This window comes from Paramisgurnus dabryanus, chromosome 21 (genome assembly GCF_030506205.2).
Source record: "Paramisgurnus dabryanus chromosome 21, PD_genome_1.1, whole genome shotgun sequence".
NCBI classification, from domain to species: Eukaryota; Metazoa; Chordata; class Actinopteri; order Cypriniformes; family Cobitidae; genus Paramisgurnus; species Paramisgurnus dabryanus.
The window spans coordinates 8,189,416-8,204,853 of record NC_133357.1 but is presented as its reverse complement, the minus strand read 5'-3'; the positions used below and the strand labels follow the sequence as shown (position 1 = coordinate 8,204,853).

Here is a 15,438-nt window from a genome sequence, read left to right as displayed (position 1 = left end):
ACGCAGTACCGATACTTTTTTAGTACCACCTCGGTCAGGGTCCAAAGGGACCCGAGCTGATACCAAAACGTGAGGTGAAAACACCGAAGATTGGTCTCAGAGAATCATCACTACCAGCGTCATCGCTATAATGTAAAAGATTAGCTTTACCTTCATGCTAGCTTGCGCTGTCTTGAGTAAACCTGTTGTCATCTGTGCTTTGCTGTAAGTTCTCAAACTCCCTTTAGCGATGAAAAACATCCACAGGTTGCGAATCAGGAAAACCATACCCGTTTTTATCCAGACTTGAAGTTTGTGGCGACACGTATGTCTGCATATATGCTTAAATGCAACTTCAATAAGGCTCAGCGGAGCGCGTCGACTGACGCCACAGGTGTGACAAACGCCACAGGTGTGACAAACGCCACAGGTGTGACAAACGCCACAGGTGTGACAAACGCAATGTCAAAACATCTATTTGTGGTGGTCATTTTTAATTTTGTGGAGGACTGGGAAATAAATGAATGTATAGGGATGTACAACAACGCTCTCACTTGTATGATGTCACAGCAGAAGGAAGTGCAAATATAATGACACGCCTATAATCCCTCCCACTCTGAAGTGATACTAAACTCGATGGAAAAGCTAACCAAGCCAAAGTGAGGTGAGCTGACCCGACCCAAACTATGGGATGGAAAAGCGCCATAAGTGCTGGAAGCGCTACAGGTGCCATCTTTATTTGGAAAGTGTATCACAGTGAGGAGTACCGCTTAGCCTTTGAGTATGCATTGGTTGTACACTCATTATTGCAGTGTATTATGGGATTTAATATCCAAGTGCACTCGATAACGTCAACTATAATTTTAGACACCACTACAAAATGACTGTCTCCTCAAATAGTGCACTAGGGTATAGGGAGCAATTTCAGACACAGCCATTGTTTATTAAGGCACTACTAACCTGATATCCATGATCTCCTGGTTCTCCACGGTCACCTTTCTCTCCTGGAGCTCCCTGTACACACACACAGACGTTGTCTTGTTTCTCTGGTAAAGCGTTGTAAATAACTCTAGCTTTTATTTGAGCTATTTCAATCCAGAGGTTAGACAGCAACAAAAAATGATAGGAAATTAAGACCTACTGGTTCACCTAAGGGCCCAGGAGGTCCTGCGATCGTACTGTCTTCACCTGGATAACCCTGAGAAAAGAACACAGAGTTAGGGTTAGGGTTTGTATGTGTCCATGATTGATTTATATGTGCTGCCTTTTCAGGTGCAATCTAAGTATTAAAATCAAACATGGTGTTTACATGAAGACTATCACTCAGATATCAGAATATAACCTTTTCTCCCTTTGGTCCCGGGGGGCCTGCAGGACCTGGCTTGCCAGCATGACCCTAAAAAAAACAGAAAAGAGAGATAAACAATATAAAATATTAGATATGATCGACCATGCAGACTTTAAAGAGTGATGAAATGTAGTATAACAACGCCGAGGTGTTAGATCAACGTTAAATGCCGTTGTTTATCGGTGCATGCAAAACATTTAAATCACTTTTAAGACTTAATTTAATGACGAATGATATTCAAATGACCACAAACTCTGAAAGCAGCAGTTCTCAGTGCAGTCATATATTCTTCTTGCTTTAATCTTTTGTGATACACGTTTAACTTTGACTTCATAGGGTCTGTGTGGTGTACAGTATGGATATGTGCACATATGTGCTCGGACACTGACAGGTATCATAACTCACCGTGTAACCGTCCAAGCCTGGTTCTCCCTGAGGTCCCATAGCGCCAGGTAAACCCTGAAAGGAAATGAATGAAACAGACACAGACCAACATTAACTTGTGTTTGGTAACATTTTTACTACAACAAATAAACGTAAGATCTTGACTTATGGAGATTTATTTAACAAATGACTTCTGCGGTTCATACCAGATCTGCTTCTTGGAAAACCATTTGTTTTTATAAAAAGCCAGAAGTAAGATTTCATTAAGTGCTCGCTTTCAGAATTTCATCTGTGCCTTTAAACCCCCATAATAAAAAATAATGCAAAATAAAATCATCTCTGACACTTTCTCGTCTTTAAAATTCCAGCGTAAGATCAGCAGGTGCTTCGCTGTGACTCTGTGAGTACAGCGGATAAGAGCTCAAAATCTCATGTAAATCCCATCGGAACGCTTTCAATATTCAATCCCAAATCCTGCTACTGTTGTAAATGAGCCAGAGAAAGCAAAGACTCCGAGTGAAAGAAGCTTTGCCAAAAGAAAAAGTATTATCGATTGGTTTTTAATCCATAACAAAACATTTCTCTCCTCTGAATTAATCACAGGTGTCTTCTTGTTTATCCATTCATGCATTCATGTCAGTACAGGAGATTGCCGTTATATTTATGCTTAATAAAACACAATGAGGTTATGGGTTCAAACCCCATCTGAAGTAAAACATTTCCTCTTTTGGACTCAATCTAGCACATTTATATCTTTCATTCAGAAAGTATTTTCTGGCTTTGCTGTGTGACAGTGAAAAGCTACTGACTGTAAGAGCAATAATACAGTGAATCTTCATCTGAAGACCTGCAGAAAGAATATGGAGGCGTATTAAAAGAGAAAGTGCACTAACTGCAGGTCCTCTGGTTCCTCGAGCACCTTTGAGACCTCGTTCACCCGTCTGTCCGATCTCACCGGATGAGCCCATTTCTCCCAGGTGACCCCCCGAGCCTTTCTCACCCTACAGAGAGGAAGAAGAGCATTACATGAACGCTGCAGACCTTTGCATTAGAGACAAAAAAGACATTTCATGATCTGACACAGACAGTACATAGTTATTATAAAGTGGTTTCAGGATATTGTTTTATTATAATTTATTTTTATTTATCTGGTTAAACATTTATTTTAGTTCAGAGATTACCTTCTTTCCTGGACGACCGCGGTTGCCAGGTGGACCCTGTTTTCCTTCAGGTCCCTGATGGGAAAACATTTAATGTAAGTTCACATCATCAGACAACTTTAAAATAACCTGTATGATGTAAATATCAGTTCACCAAAGCACCCGTAACATACGCGACAAACACATTACATCCTTGATTTCTTGCCTGCCATCAATCTTTTGTTACTTACTGGAAAGCCTTTTTTACCAGGATCTCCAGGAGGTCCTGGGGGTCCAGAGTCGCCAATCTCGCCTCTTTCTCCACCTTCTCCCACACGTCCACGGTCACCTGAATCACCCTGACAGGAAAGAATAATCTCAAAATTACTGGAGGAAACATCTGGATTTTATTTAAAGGTGCAGTGTGTAACATTTAAAAGGATCTGGTGACAGAAATGCAGTATTACATACTGTTATTATATTGTTATTATATACTGTTAATCAACTGTTATGTGTTTATTACTTTAGAATGATCAGTTTTTATCTATATACACTGCGGGTCCCCTTACGTGGAAGTCACCATTTTGTGCCAGCATGTTTCTAACGTAGTCCTAAACGGAAACGCGTTTGTCACCACTGTATTTTGTCTTAGACGACAACATGTTTGTCCTGAAGCTACCGTAGCTTCTCTATGCCTTTCGGTGAACGGTGGACTGCGCCGTTGGTCTCACTGCTAGATGCGCTAAAATCTACACACTGCACTTTAAATCAACTCTGAATTAAAGTATAAAAATGATAAGATAAAAGCTAGTATGCTATTTGTAAATGTTTAACAGCATTTATTGATTTTACTTTGTGTTACTCTGTTGTAAAAACCCTCATACTTTAGTTTTAAGATCTGCTGTCTCACCTTCGGCCCATCTTTTCCCTGATGTCCATCCTCCCCAGGTGGTCCTGGAGGACCCTGAAACAAACATCTAGAATCAGGGAATTAACCATGACTGTGGCGCAAAGCATCATGGGAAAATACTTCTACTTGCTCTTGAAAATATAGCAGGTATATTCATTTTTGTTTGTGTGACACACAGAATTTGGGTGTGATGGATATTTCTAACAACAGTAATTTGCATCAAACAAACATAAAGAGAAAGAAAGAGCGAGAGAGAGAGATAAAGAAAGTGCTTTTGTATGTCTGCCGGAGATACTGAAAAGCATTAGGAATACGGTTGATCACATTCAGAGGTTCAGGAGAAGGAATGGGCTTTCAGCTGGTGCATTATGGGTATTAATGACTTACTCTGATGCCAAGTTGACCCTGTTCACCTTCTTCTCCAACAGGTCCAATTTCACCCTGAATACAGAGACAGAATGAGACCGTGAGGTCAGAAAGGAGAAGAACTGCAACCTGAAACCAACATCAGAGTTTGGGGTCTCACCTTGACTCCAGGTTCACCCACAGGCCCCTGCTCTCCTTCAGGTCCTGGAGGTCCCTGTGCATGTTCAAAGGAGAAAAGAATGAATACAAACAGATATAAAAAATGTAAATTTACTCAATTAAAAATAAAAATATTGGCAATTAGTTTAGTAAATGACTAAATGAAGGTTAATTGTTATGCAGTATATTGTATTGTGTTATTTAAAGCTGTATTTACAGTAAATAACCGGATTATATTTTGAATTTAACAATTAGTTTATGTGAATCTCTGAAATTACACGCGAATTACTCAAATGTAGTTTCTCTCAGGAAATACCTCATGACCCTGCTCTCCATCTGGTCCTGTATCTCCTGGAGGGCCTCTGGAACCCTTAACAATCAAAAGCATTATTTGAAACACAGAAGATCTGTTTTATTAATAAAACTGAATTCACAGACACATTAAACCGTTCTCAAGACAGTTACACAAACTTTTCATCAGCTGGCAACGCAAACACTGCAAAAATGACTTTCTTAGTATTTTTGTCTTGTTTTCAGCACAAATATCAAACAATTCTTTAATCAAGATTTATTTTCTTAATGTGCAAAATGACCTAAGAAAATAAGTCTAGTTTTTAAACAAAAAATATCAAATTTAAGTGTATTTGTGCATAAGGCAAGCTAAACATCTGCCAATGGGGTGAGAATTTTGTTTTTTAATTAATTAAGTAAAAATTAAGTTTTCTTACCCCATTGACAGATTTATTTGCTTGTTTTAAGCACAAATTTACTAACAAACTTTATTTTTTTAATCTTCAAATCTTGATATCCTTATCAAGAAAATGCATCTTAATTTAAAAAAAATTTGATATTTGTACTGAAAAATACTAAGTTACAAAGATATTTTTTGCATTGAATAAACAAATGCAGTTCATATGTTTGTAATACTGTAACTCTAAAACATTTCTGAAATGTCCAGATATATTATCAGATGAATCATTTCTATTTTGTGTGAATACTCACAGGTTCACCTGGAGGACCTCTGTCACCTGAGCCGCCCGCTGGACCTGCGTTACCCTGAAACACACATTACACCTCATTCATATTCCCCCTTTTCAATCAGATTACATTCTTCACTTTCAGATATGCATAGGGAAGTAAAATTGCATTAGAGACCTCACTGACATCTCAATTATTTGTCTTAGATGGAAATCAACATATAATTGTGTATCATTTAAATAAATATTCATACATGTTGAAAGGAATTTGAGTTTTAAAGATAAAGAAGAGGTGCTCAAATCTAAGTCTTAACAGATAAAGAATGATTGATGAAATATAAATGTATGATTAATATATAATAAGCCCTGCATGTGTTCTCATGTAAGTGTGTGGTTTGCTTCTGTCATAGAAATGATTCAGCAGGGTCCACACATGTATCAGATTAAACTTTAAACTTCTCTAATGTTTGTCTCTCAGCGTCTCTGTTCACCATTCAATCGCTGTTATTGCAGAAACAGAAGCTGATACACTTTGATCACAACAGGAAAGATTTGAGCGCTGTTTCCTTTCATTACCTTTCATCACAACGTCCAGACCAGACAAACACTTTAAACATGCTTATCAAACTAATTTCTCACAGATATTCCCCCAACACAGACTGTTAATGCTCAGTGACCATGACTACATGAACTCAACATTTACAACAGAGACACTTCTGGCTTTTGCAAAGTTTTAACTCTAAACTCTGATTCTGATTGGATGAGTCCAGTATATCGCTGTTTATATATAGTTAGGTTTCTAAGAAACCATAAACAGGAAAGAAACACCTAGACCAAAAACTTGATAGAAGAATAGTTTTTTTTGGATCTAATAAACTCATTTTTATTTCTTTTATTGAACAGTAGAGTTTTACTTGATCACTGGTGCTGTGGTTTTACAAAAGAAGGTACATTTACCATCCAGTTTTACTGTGAAACTAAAACCCTCACAATACAACAAGAAAGCACTGAGAGTGAGACAGTACAGAGACTAAACTGCACTGATAGTGCTGAGAGTGAGACCATATAGATACAGTAGTACTGCGATTGAGACGAACAGAAAGTGAGACAGTACAGATAGTACTGAGAGTGAGAGATCTGAGAGTGAGACCATACTGAGAGTACTGAGAGTGAGACAGTACTGAGAGTGAGACCATACTGAGAGTGAGAGATCTAAGAGTGAGACCGTACTGAGAGTACTGAGAGTGGGAGATCTGAGAGTGAGACCGTACTGAGAATGAGATAGCACTGAGAGTGAGACCATACAGATAGTACTGCGAGTGAGACAGTACTGAGAGTACTGAAAGTAAGACAGTTCTGAAAGTGAGACCATACTGATAGTGCTGAGAGTGAGACAGTTATGGGAGTGAGACAGTTCTGGGAATGAGATAGTACTGAGTGTAAAACCATACTGATAGTACTGAGAGTGAGAGTTCTGGGAGTGAGACAGTTCAGAGAGTTTTTAAAATGGAACAGAACAGATAGTACTGAGAGTATTACAGTACTAAGAGTGAAACAGTACTGAGAGTGAGACAGTACACAAACTGAGGCAGTACTGAGATTACTGAGAGTGAGACAGTTCTGAGAGTGAGACAGTTCTGAGAGTAAAACCATACTGATAGTACTGAGAGTGAGAGATCTGGGAGTAAGACAGTTCGGAGAGTTTTTAAAATGGAACAGAACAGATAGTACTGAGAGTATTACAGTACTAAGAGTGAGACAGTTCTGGGAGTGAGACAGTAATGAGTGAGACAGTACTGATAGTACTGAGAGTGAGACAGTTCTGAGAGTGAGACAGTTCTGGGAGTGAGACAGTAATGAGTAATGAGTGAGACAGTTCTCAGAATGAGACAGTACTAAGAATGAGACAGTACTGAGAGTAAAACCGTATTGATAGTACTGAGAGTGAGAGTTCTGTGAGTGAGACAGTTCTGAGAGTGAGACGTACAGATATTACTGAGAGTGAGACAGTTCTGATAGTACTGAGAGTGAGACAGTTTTGAGAGTGAGATGTACATATAATACTGAGAGTGAGACAGTACTGATAGTACTGAGAGTGAGACAGTTCTGATAGTACTGAGAGTGAGAGTTCTGGGAGTAAGACAGTTCGGAGAGTTTTTTAAATGGAACAGACCAGATAGTACTGAGCGTATTACAGTACTAAGAGTGAAACAGTTATGGGAGTGAGACAGTTCTGAGAGTGAGACAGTAATGAGTGAGACAGTACTGATAGTACTGAGAGTGAGACAGTTCTGAGAGTGAGACAGTTCTGGGAGTGAGACAGTAATGAGTGAGACAGTACTGATAGTACTGAGAGTGAGACAGTTATGGGAGTGAGATAGTTCTCAGAATGAGACAGTACTAAGAATGAGACAGTACTGAGAGTAAAACCGTATTGATAGTACTGAGAGTGAGAGTTCTGTGAGTGAGACAGTTCTGAGAGTGAGACGTACAGATATTACTGAGAGTGAGACAGTTCTGATAGTACTGAGAGTGAGACAGTTATGAGAGTGAGACGTACAGATATTACTGAGAGTGAGACAGTACTGATAATACTGAGAGTGAGACAGTTCTGATAGTACTGAGAGTGAGACAGTTTTGAGAGTGAGACGTACATATAATACTGAGAGTGAGACAGTACTGATAGTACTGAGAGTGAGACAGTTTTGAGAGTGAGGTGTACAGATATTACTGAGAGTAAGAGCAAATAGCACAGCTCTCTGAGGAGGGCAGGGGTGTCAACTCAGTTTAATCCTGGGATAGATCAGCATTACAGCTGCTCCACGAATGTATCAACTCTTTTATTACACTGAATACTTATCTCTGCATTCCATTACTTCTAGTTTGGTAGTAAAAAAATTATAAATAGCTGTAAAAGTAGAAGCCAAATAATGACAAAGTGTATTCAAGTGTAAAACAATAGTACAGATTATTAAAAAAATAAATATGGTAAGAAAAACACATGCTAGGGATGTGAGCACATGCTCAGATTTCTCTGTGATCCTTTCATTGTGCAGTTCATACAATTAAGATTTATTTTCATCTACCAAAAAATAAAATGCATAATAACAATCAAATCATTTGTAAGCTCTCTCGGGCCATATGAGTTTTTGAGTTAAACTGAGAGATAAAACAACTCACCCCTAGATGTTTCCTCTGTCAGTTTAATTCAACAGTTTGTGTTTGTTGCACTAGATGGCGCTGTGAGCTCATGAGATAAACAGACAGCTTTGAACTCTGAGGTTTAACATATTGATGTGGAAATAAAACATTTCAACACACACTTTACACATCATCACTCTTCATAAGAGTCTCTCAGATGATCATTAATATACAACTCCATCTGATTCACAAAGCACGGCACACTGGAGATGCTCTGAACACATTACTAGGTTAGTTTAGTTATGTTGCCATTTCAAGTTAGTTACTACTCAATATTGATACACAACAGACACTTACTGATGGTCCTGGTGGTCCTCTCTTCCCTGGACTTCCAGCTTTACCCTATAAACACATAAATACATAAATATATTAAACTAAAGTGTTTTAAACTGATCTGTAGCAAGGACATAATCTGTCAGACATCCTCTACAGCAGTGGTTCTCAAACTTTTTCCCCCCCTTGTGTACAGTGTATTCCTTCGCGGCCCCCCAAAGAAAATTAATGACAAATGTGTTCTAAAACATACCTTTTTAAATAAAAAACATATTAAATTAAACAAAATAGTGTTGTTTGTTAGTAGCCTTATTTTTTAGGTTTAATTACACAGAATTCATGATAAATTAATGTATTTTATAAAATGTCATAAAACTGGGGCCCCCCTGGCACCATCTTGCGGCCCCCCGGGCCCCCAGTTTGAAAACCACTGCTCTACAGAAGCTGTTAGATCTGTAATGCAGAGAAGATGTCTATTAAATCAGATCACATTTATGGATCCCATCTCAGACTTTGATTTACTATGGTTTCTAAAACTGAACTACATTTACAAGTTATGTTACACGTGTAAGCATTCATCCTTCAAATATCACACCTGAAATAAGTAACTACATTAATAAGGGACATTATGTATAAAAACCCGTACACAAATGCACACACACATACAAAACAAGAGTTTAAAGATGCTTACGATTAACCCTGGAGCTCCTTTATCGCCTGGAGATCCTTTCTCACCCTACAAAATAAAAACAGACAATCACAAAACCATCAATACAGTATGTGTATGTCTGTGTGTCTGTATGGTGCTGGTACCTTTACGCCCTCAGGGCCGGGTTCACCTAAAGGACCGTCCGCTCCTCTCGGACCCTGAAACACAGAAACACACACAATATGACCCCAATCAGAGCCGAGCATCCCACTATGATGTCACTCCATTAAACCGACACAGAAATGACATCTACACACAGAGAAACTCTTTTATTTTCCATAATCAATCAATGAGCTAAAAGCAGCACACGCCAGACTAAACACCAGCAGCATCATCAAGGTTTTGTTCCAATGTCTCTTGATGTCTATGAGGACAGCTGCTTTCTAAAGAAACATCAAAACTCTTATTCATTTGTCTGCCTGCCATGTTTTCACACAGGAGTTTAAACGTGCCTGTCTTCACCGTCATTAAAGTCCGATCTGTTCTGCACAGATTCAAACAAAACAAAGGGAAATGTTCATTTAATGAATGACTTTGACACTGAAGTGTGTGTCTGTGATATCACATCTATAGCCGACAGCTTGCAGCCTGAATCATTAATGCATGTTTCACCTTCATTACACACTCATGTTTTATTTTCATTTCCTAAAGTCACTTGAAATATAACTTAAGGGATTACACACATTGCTATTATTGTTTCTGTACCTTTAGGATTTCTGTAAATCACTTTTGTGTTTATTGTTAATGTTACAGTGTATGTAGCAGATTAAACTTTCAATAAACTTTACTGCTAAAAATGACTTTCTTATTAGTCTAAAAACTAGACTTATTTTCTTGGGTCATTTTACTCATTAAGAAAATGCATCTTTTATTTAGAATTTTTTGATTTTTTACTGAATACAAAACAAAAATATTCTTAGTATTTTTGTCTTGTTTTCAGTAAAAATATTTAAAAATTATTAAATTAAGATGCTTTTTCTTAATGAGCAAATGACCCAAAAAATACATCTAGTTTTTAAATCAAAAATATAAAATGTAAGTGATTTTGTGCATAAAACAAGCAAAAAAATCTACCAATGGGGTAAGCAAAAAAATCTTGAAAATTTTTCTTAAACACTAAATTCAAGAAAAATTCAAGAAAAAAATTGCTTAACCCTTTGGCAGATTTTTTTAGCTTGTTTTATGCAAAAAATCACTTACATTTGATATTTTTGGTATAAAAACTCGACTTATTTTCTTGGGTCGTTTGGCTCATCAAGATAATTTAAGAATTTTTAAATATTTTTACTGAAAACAAGACAAAAATACTAAGAATTATTTTTCTTGAAAATCATTTTTTGCAGTTTGTTTTCTGTACTATAGTCCCTTAAAGATAACAATGTTTTATTTTATTACAGATAGGTCTAGTAAACGATATCCCAAATAAAAACCCAAGCACCAACTGTAACTAAAGAATTGATTGATAAACCACATGACATGTTCCTGAAAATAAAGTTGATTCTCATAAAACCAGCTATGAATCTGTCCAGCTCAATTTCAACCCAAAATCATAAAAACATAAAGTAAACTGTGCTTAAAAGAACATGAAGTAGCATAAAAACCTTATTATCATTACATTAAATGTGATCTGGATGTGTTTTGATGAGAATCCCAGAGATGAAATCTGGAGATATGTTTACTTGAGGTCATACTGAGTCTGAACACCAGAGGTCTCTGTGCTTTATTCTGCAAACATGTTTTAAATCTAAAGCCCTATTCGGACGGGATTCGTTTTTTAAATTCGTGCTTCTCAGATGTCCTCTGTGTTTTTAATCTCTTCTAAATGGGCCATGTCTGTGTTTTCCTCTCACGACCGACGTAAACATTTCAGAGCAGTTTTTCACCAAACTCAGAGGTCCTATGAGAAATTTAATCCCATCCGAATTCAAATGTTTGCGTTTGCAAGAAATATCTTTTAAAAACGTGGTTCTTTTTGTGTTTTGGCCAACGTGATTTGCCCTAAGATCTTGCTTACGCATATTGTACAGGATTTGTATAAGTTATTTTTATTTGTTAAAATTAATTTCATAAATTACATCTGTTATAATTTCTAATTTAAAGCCAAATTCCCAAACATCACAAACATGCATATCCAGAGCACATGATCTTTGTCCAAAACGCACGAAACAGACATCTGTGGAATAGCCTGTGAATTTTAATCCTGTCTAAATCGGTACATAAAAATCACAGACGTCATGGGGGACACATGGAAACTCAAAAGTCGTTTGGAAAACTAATCCCATCGCATAGTGCTTAACAAACATCCGACTTTCTTCACTTTACTGCTTCAGTTTAAATGTTGATGCTCAATACTCTCACCATCAAGAAGAGGTTTATTACAGCAGTTTACCATTTCATCCATAAAGGATTTTCTCAGAAGTCTTATGTGAAGTCAAATAATGAACCCAATTCCAAGGTTTCCACTTTACAAATTTCTCCAGATCAGACCAACAATATAGTTAGTATGGTTAAAGATCAAAAGTGACGTCATTCAAAGAACAAAGACACAGAAACGTAACTTTATTCACTTTATGTCTTACCCTTCGTCCTTTTGGTCCAGAACCACCTGCTGTTCCTCTCTGCCCTTGAGGACCCTTAAAAAAACAGACACACAGCAAGTCAAATGTTTAAGTGAAGAATGATTGAATTTGAAGGATTATTCTGAAGGGAACAAAGGATTATGGGTAAACTTACTGGTGGGCCTTGTGGGCCAAAATCCCCAGGACCTCCCGGAAGACCTGGATATCCCTTACACAGCGAAAGAGAGAAAACACAGAGTTAACACAACCTGCTCATTTACCAATGCGCTCATTTAATGTGTTTATTTATAAGTCATTACCATTGATCCTTTCTCTCCTGGAGGACCTAAAGCACCAGGAGGACCTCGCTCTCCCTAAAACACATACACAATCATGTATGTTACACAACAGATGAATGAGACGTACTTCAAACAATCTGAATCTGTCTAACATCCCTTCACCTGAAATAACATCAAGTAGTGTATGTGTGCTTCGGTGCATATCCCATAATCCTGTGTGCCACATCAGCGGTTGTAGAAAGAATAAAGTCTCTATATGATTTTCTTATGAATTCGTCCTGCTGTAATGTCTATTATACTAAATCTCTGACTAAACACAGACTTGTTCTCTCTTTATACCTTTTCTCCAGGTTGTCCGGTCACTCCTGTTGTCCCAGGCAACCCCACTGGACCCTGAACAATACAGAGATTAAACACAAGTTAAACACACACCTAGTGATGAAGACGAGACCATCTATGCTGTGTCCGAGTCAAGACCGAGTCTTTGAAGGGTCGAGACAGAATCGAGACCGAATCCGATGATTTTCAAATAGAGTCGAGTGCGAGTCAAGACCGCGTCTTTGAGGAAGCAAGTCCAAGTCGAGACCAAGACCATAAAACATGTCAGTTTTCATATTCATGATTTAATATCACCCCAGTTAATAATCAACAGTTAGGCCTACAGACTAAGCTAGATTGGAAATTTTTTAGAGCAGTGGTTCCCAAACTTTTTCAGAGTGTGCCCCCCCCCTTGTGTACGGTGCATTCCTTCGCGGCCCCCCAAAGAAAATTTTGTTATTGTGTTTTTTTATATGAACATAAAAAAATGCGTTGGTCTTGAGGAAACGGTCTGAAATTACGAGTCTCACTGTGGTCTGAGATCAAATCCAGACCGAGTCCGAGACGAGTCCAAGAAAGCAAAAATCGGTCTTGAGTACCACATCACTACACACACCAACTGTTCTCAAGTCAGAATCTACAACACAAACAATCTATCCTGTCAACAAATCTCTTCTGATTATAAACCGTTTCTGGTGCTACACTACGTTGTAAATCATTTCAAACATGTACATGTGTAGACTGACTGTATGTTCTAGTACTGTATGTATGTTGTATGTTGACTGTATGTCATGGGTCAGGTATGGGACAGGAAGGTTTCTGAATGTTTCTCAGTGTAAAACTTCAATCTAAAGCCCTCAGGAAATCTTCAAAGCATTGGACATCAGTGATTTACTGTAGACATCCACTGACAGCCTATTTGTCATATGATAATAAATACATAACCACAACTCTTCTCTGACATCAGCCTGGACACCATAAACTTATCCAATGTCAAGGTACTTATTTATAAAAACCTTGAAATATTGAATACAAGTTAATTTCTGTAATACATTTTTTTATTTTTTTTGCCAATGAATCGAATGGTAGCATCACAGGTGACATTTACAAATGTGACCCTGGAGCACAAAAACAGTTATAAGTTGCATATTTGTAGCAATAGCATTGAATGGGTCAAAATGATTGATTTTTCTATCAAGTAAAGCTCATGTTTCAATGAAGATATTTTGTAAACTATATAAATCAAAATTTTCTTTTTGTGTATGGATGCAGTTGTTAAGGACTTCATCTGGACAACTTTAAAGGCGATTTTCTCAATATATCGATTATCCCCCCAAATTTTCACAAAGTTGTATCTCAGCTAAATATTGTCCTATCCCAACAAACCATATATTAAGAGGAAGCGTATTTATTCAGCATTTAGATGATGTATACATCTCAATTTAAATGAGTGGTTTTGTGGTCACAAATATGAAAAACACTACAGAATTTGGCTTCATAAAGGTAATTTGGTTAACTATAACAGGACGACCGTGTCGCAGGATATTTATCCATTATAATATGAGCTATTTGCTCAAAGTCCTGATAATTCAATTCAAATGTAATTATATAGAGCTTTTCATCATTTTGCATTCTTACAAAACAGCTTTACATGGAATTTCAATGTGTGTGAATATAACCAGAATATTACTGGAAATACAAATGTATCTAAATCAACTGCTTTTTAAAACAAAACAATATTAAGAGAATTTGCCATTTAAAGGCGGGGTGCATGATTTTTGAAAAACACTTTGGAAAAGAAAGTCAGTCCGAGTACCAAACAAACTTGTAGCCAATCAGCAATAAGGGGCGTGTCTACTAAAAAACACAGTTGCCTGGGTTGTGTATGTGTGGGGCGGGTCTATCAAAATAAGGGCCAGATTCGATTGGGATAGGGGTGTGTTTGTTTAGGTGATTTCAAATCTCAACATTGGCTTTCAAAAATCACACACCCCGCCTTTAAGATCCCTAAATGTTTGCTGTTATGCAATCACGCATGTGAATACTTCTTTCTCAACATTCAACACGTTTACATAATGTGATTATAAATGGGATTTTGGCAATACTGCAGTTATAATTCACACAATACTTGATAAATATAATGGGATTAAGCTCATAATCACAGCATGTATAATCCTATTAAAACAGGTGCCGTACGGCATGTAAACCTTTTAATCGCATCTATACTGCACTGAAGTGTGCGTGTGTTTTTGTCACGCACCTCAAGTGCGAATTCGTTTTAAAGTCGCAATGAAATAAAAAATAAAAACTTTAATATGTTTTGGAAATATTGTGTTTTTTTACAAATGATTTGATATGTGAGCTTCATTGTTCTTTAAAAATGCATGTACCCTCATAATCCTTATTCAAATATGCAAATCTCTTGGAAACGATCTCTCTTTCCTTCCGGTCATAGGGTATGGCAGGTGGGCAATGTCCAGGAAAAGATTTTGCCGATTAGCAAATCGCAACACGATCAAACTTCAAATGATCCAATCAGTTCTCGATGGACAAATTCAAGTTCAGCACTACCTTTTATCATTTCAGAAGATGTTTCATTCAAATGCATGTCACCACAGGGAAAAATAAGACAATCACTACTGCAGTTTCATGGCGAAATCAAATTTCAAGTTTTCCCTGAACTCTGTCAACATGACTGTCAATAGACCGAATAGACCAATTGAAATAATCGCATTATTGGTGTACATGTAAACGTTAGCCAATGTCTCACACTGTACTCAGATTTTCAGGAGGACATCAGATCATCAATCAAACTTCA

At 37.3% G+C, this 15,438-nt stretch overlaps 1 protein-coding gene across 1 annotated transcript in view; it reads right to left on the bottom strand.

Annotated features, from left to right (window-relative positions):
* Nucleotides 1-15,438, bottom strand: part of LOC135750231 (uncharacterized) — a 98,234-nt gene that overhangs the window by 23,783 nt on the left and 59,013 nt on the right. Inside the window, exons 25-43 of the mRNA XM_065269009.2 lie at nt 12,642-12,695; nt 12,324-12,377; nt 12,179-12,232; nt 12,025-12,078; nt 9,550-9,603; nt 9,428-9,472; nt 8,761-8,805; nt 5,288-5,341; nt 4,602-4,655; nt 4,287-4,340; nt 4,148-4,201; nt 3,761-3,814; nt 3,102-3,209; nt 2,893-2,946; nt 2,605-2,712; nt 1,733-1,786; nt 1,322-1,375; nt 1,121-1,177; nt 940-993 (exon numbers count right to left, since the gene is read on the bottom strand). Of these exons, the coding sequence (XP_065125081.1) occupies nt 940-993; nt 1,121-1,177; nt 1,322-1,375; nt 1,733-1,786; nt 2,605-2,712; nt 2,893-2,946; nt 3,102-3,209; nt 3,761-3,814; nt 4,148-4,201; nt 4,287-4,340; nt 4,602-4,655; nt 5,288-5,341; nt 8,761-8,805; nt 9,428-9,472; nt 9,550-9,603; nt 12,025-12,078; nt 12,179-12,232; nt 12,324-12,377; nt 12,642-12,695 (1,119 nt within the window). The remainder of the gene's footprint in view (nt 1-939; nt 994-1,120; nt 1,178-1,321; nt 1,376-1,732; nt 1,787-2,604; nt 2,713-2,892; nt 2,947-3,101; nt 3,210-3,760; nt 3,815-4,147; nt 4,202-4,286; nt 4,341-4,601; nt 4,656-5,287; nt 5,342-8,760; nt 8,806-9,427; nt 9,473-9,549; nt 9,604-12,024; nt 12,079-12,178; nt 12,233-12,323; nt 12,378-12,641; nt 12,696-15,438) is intronic.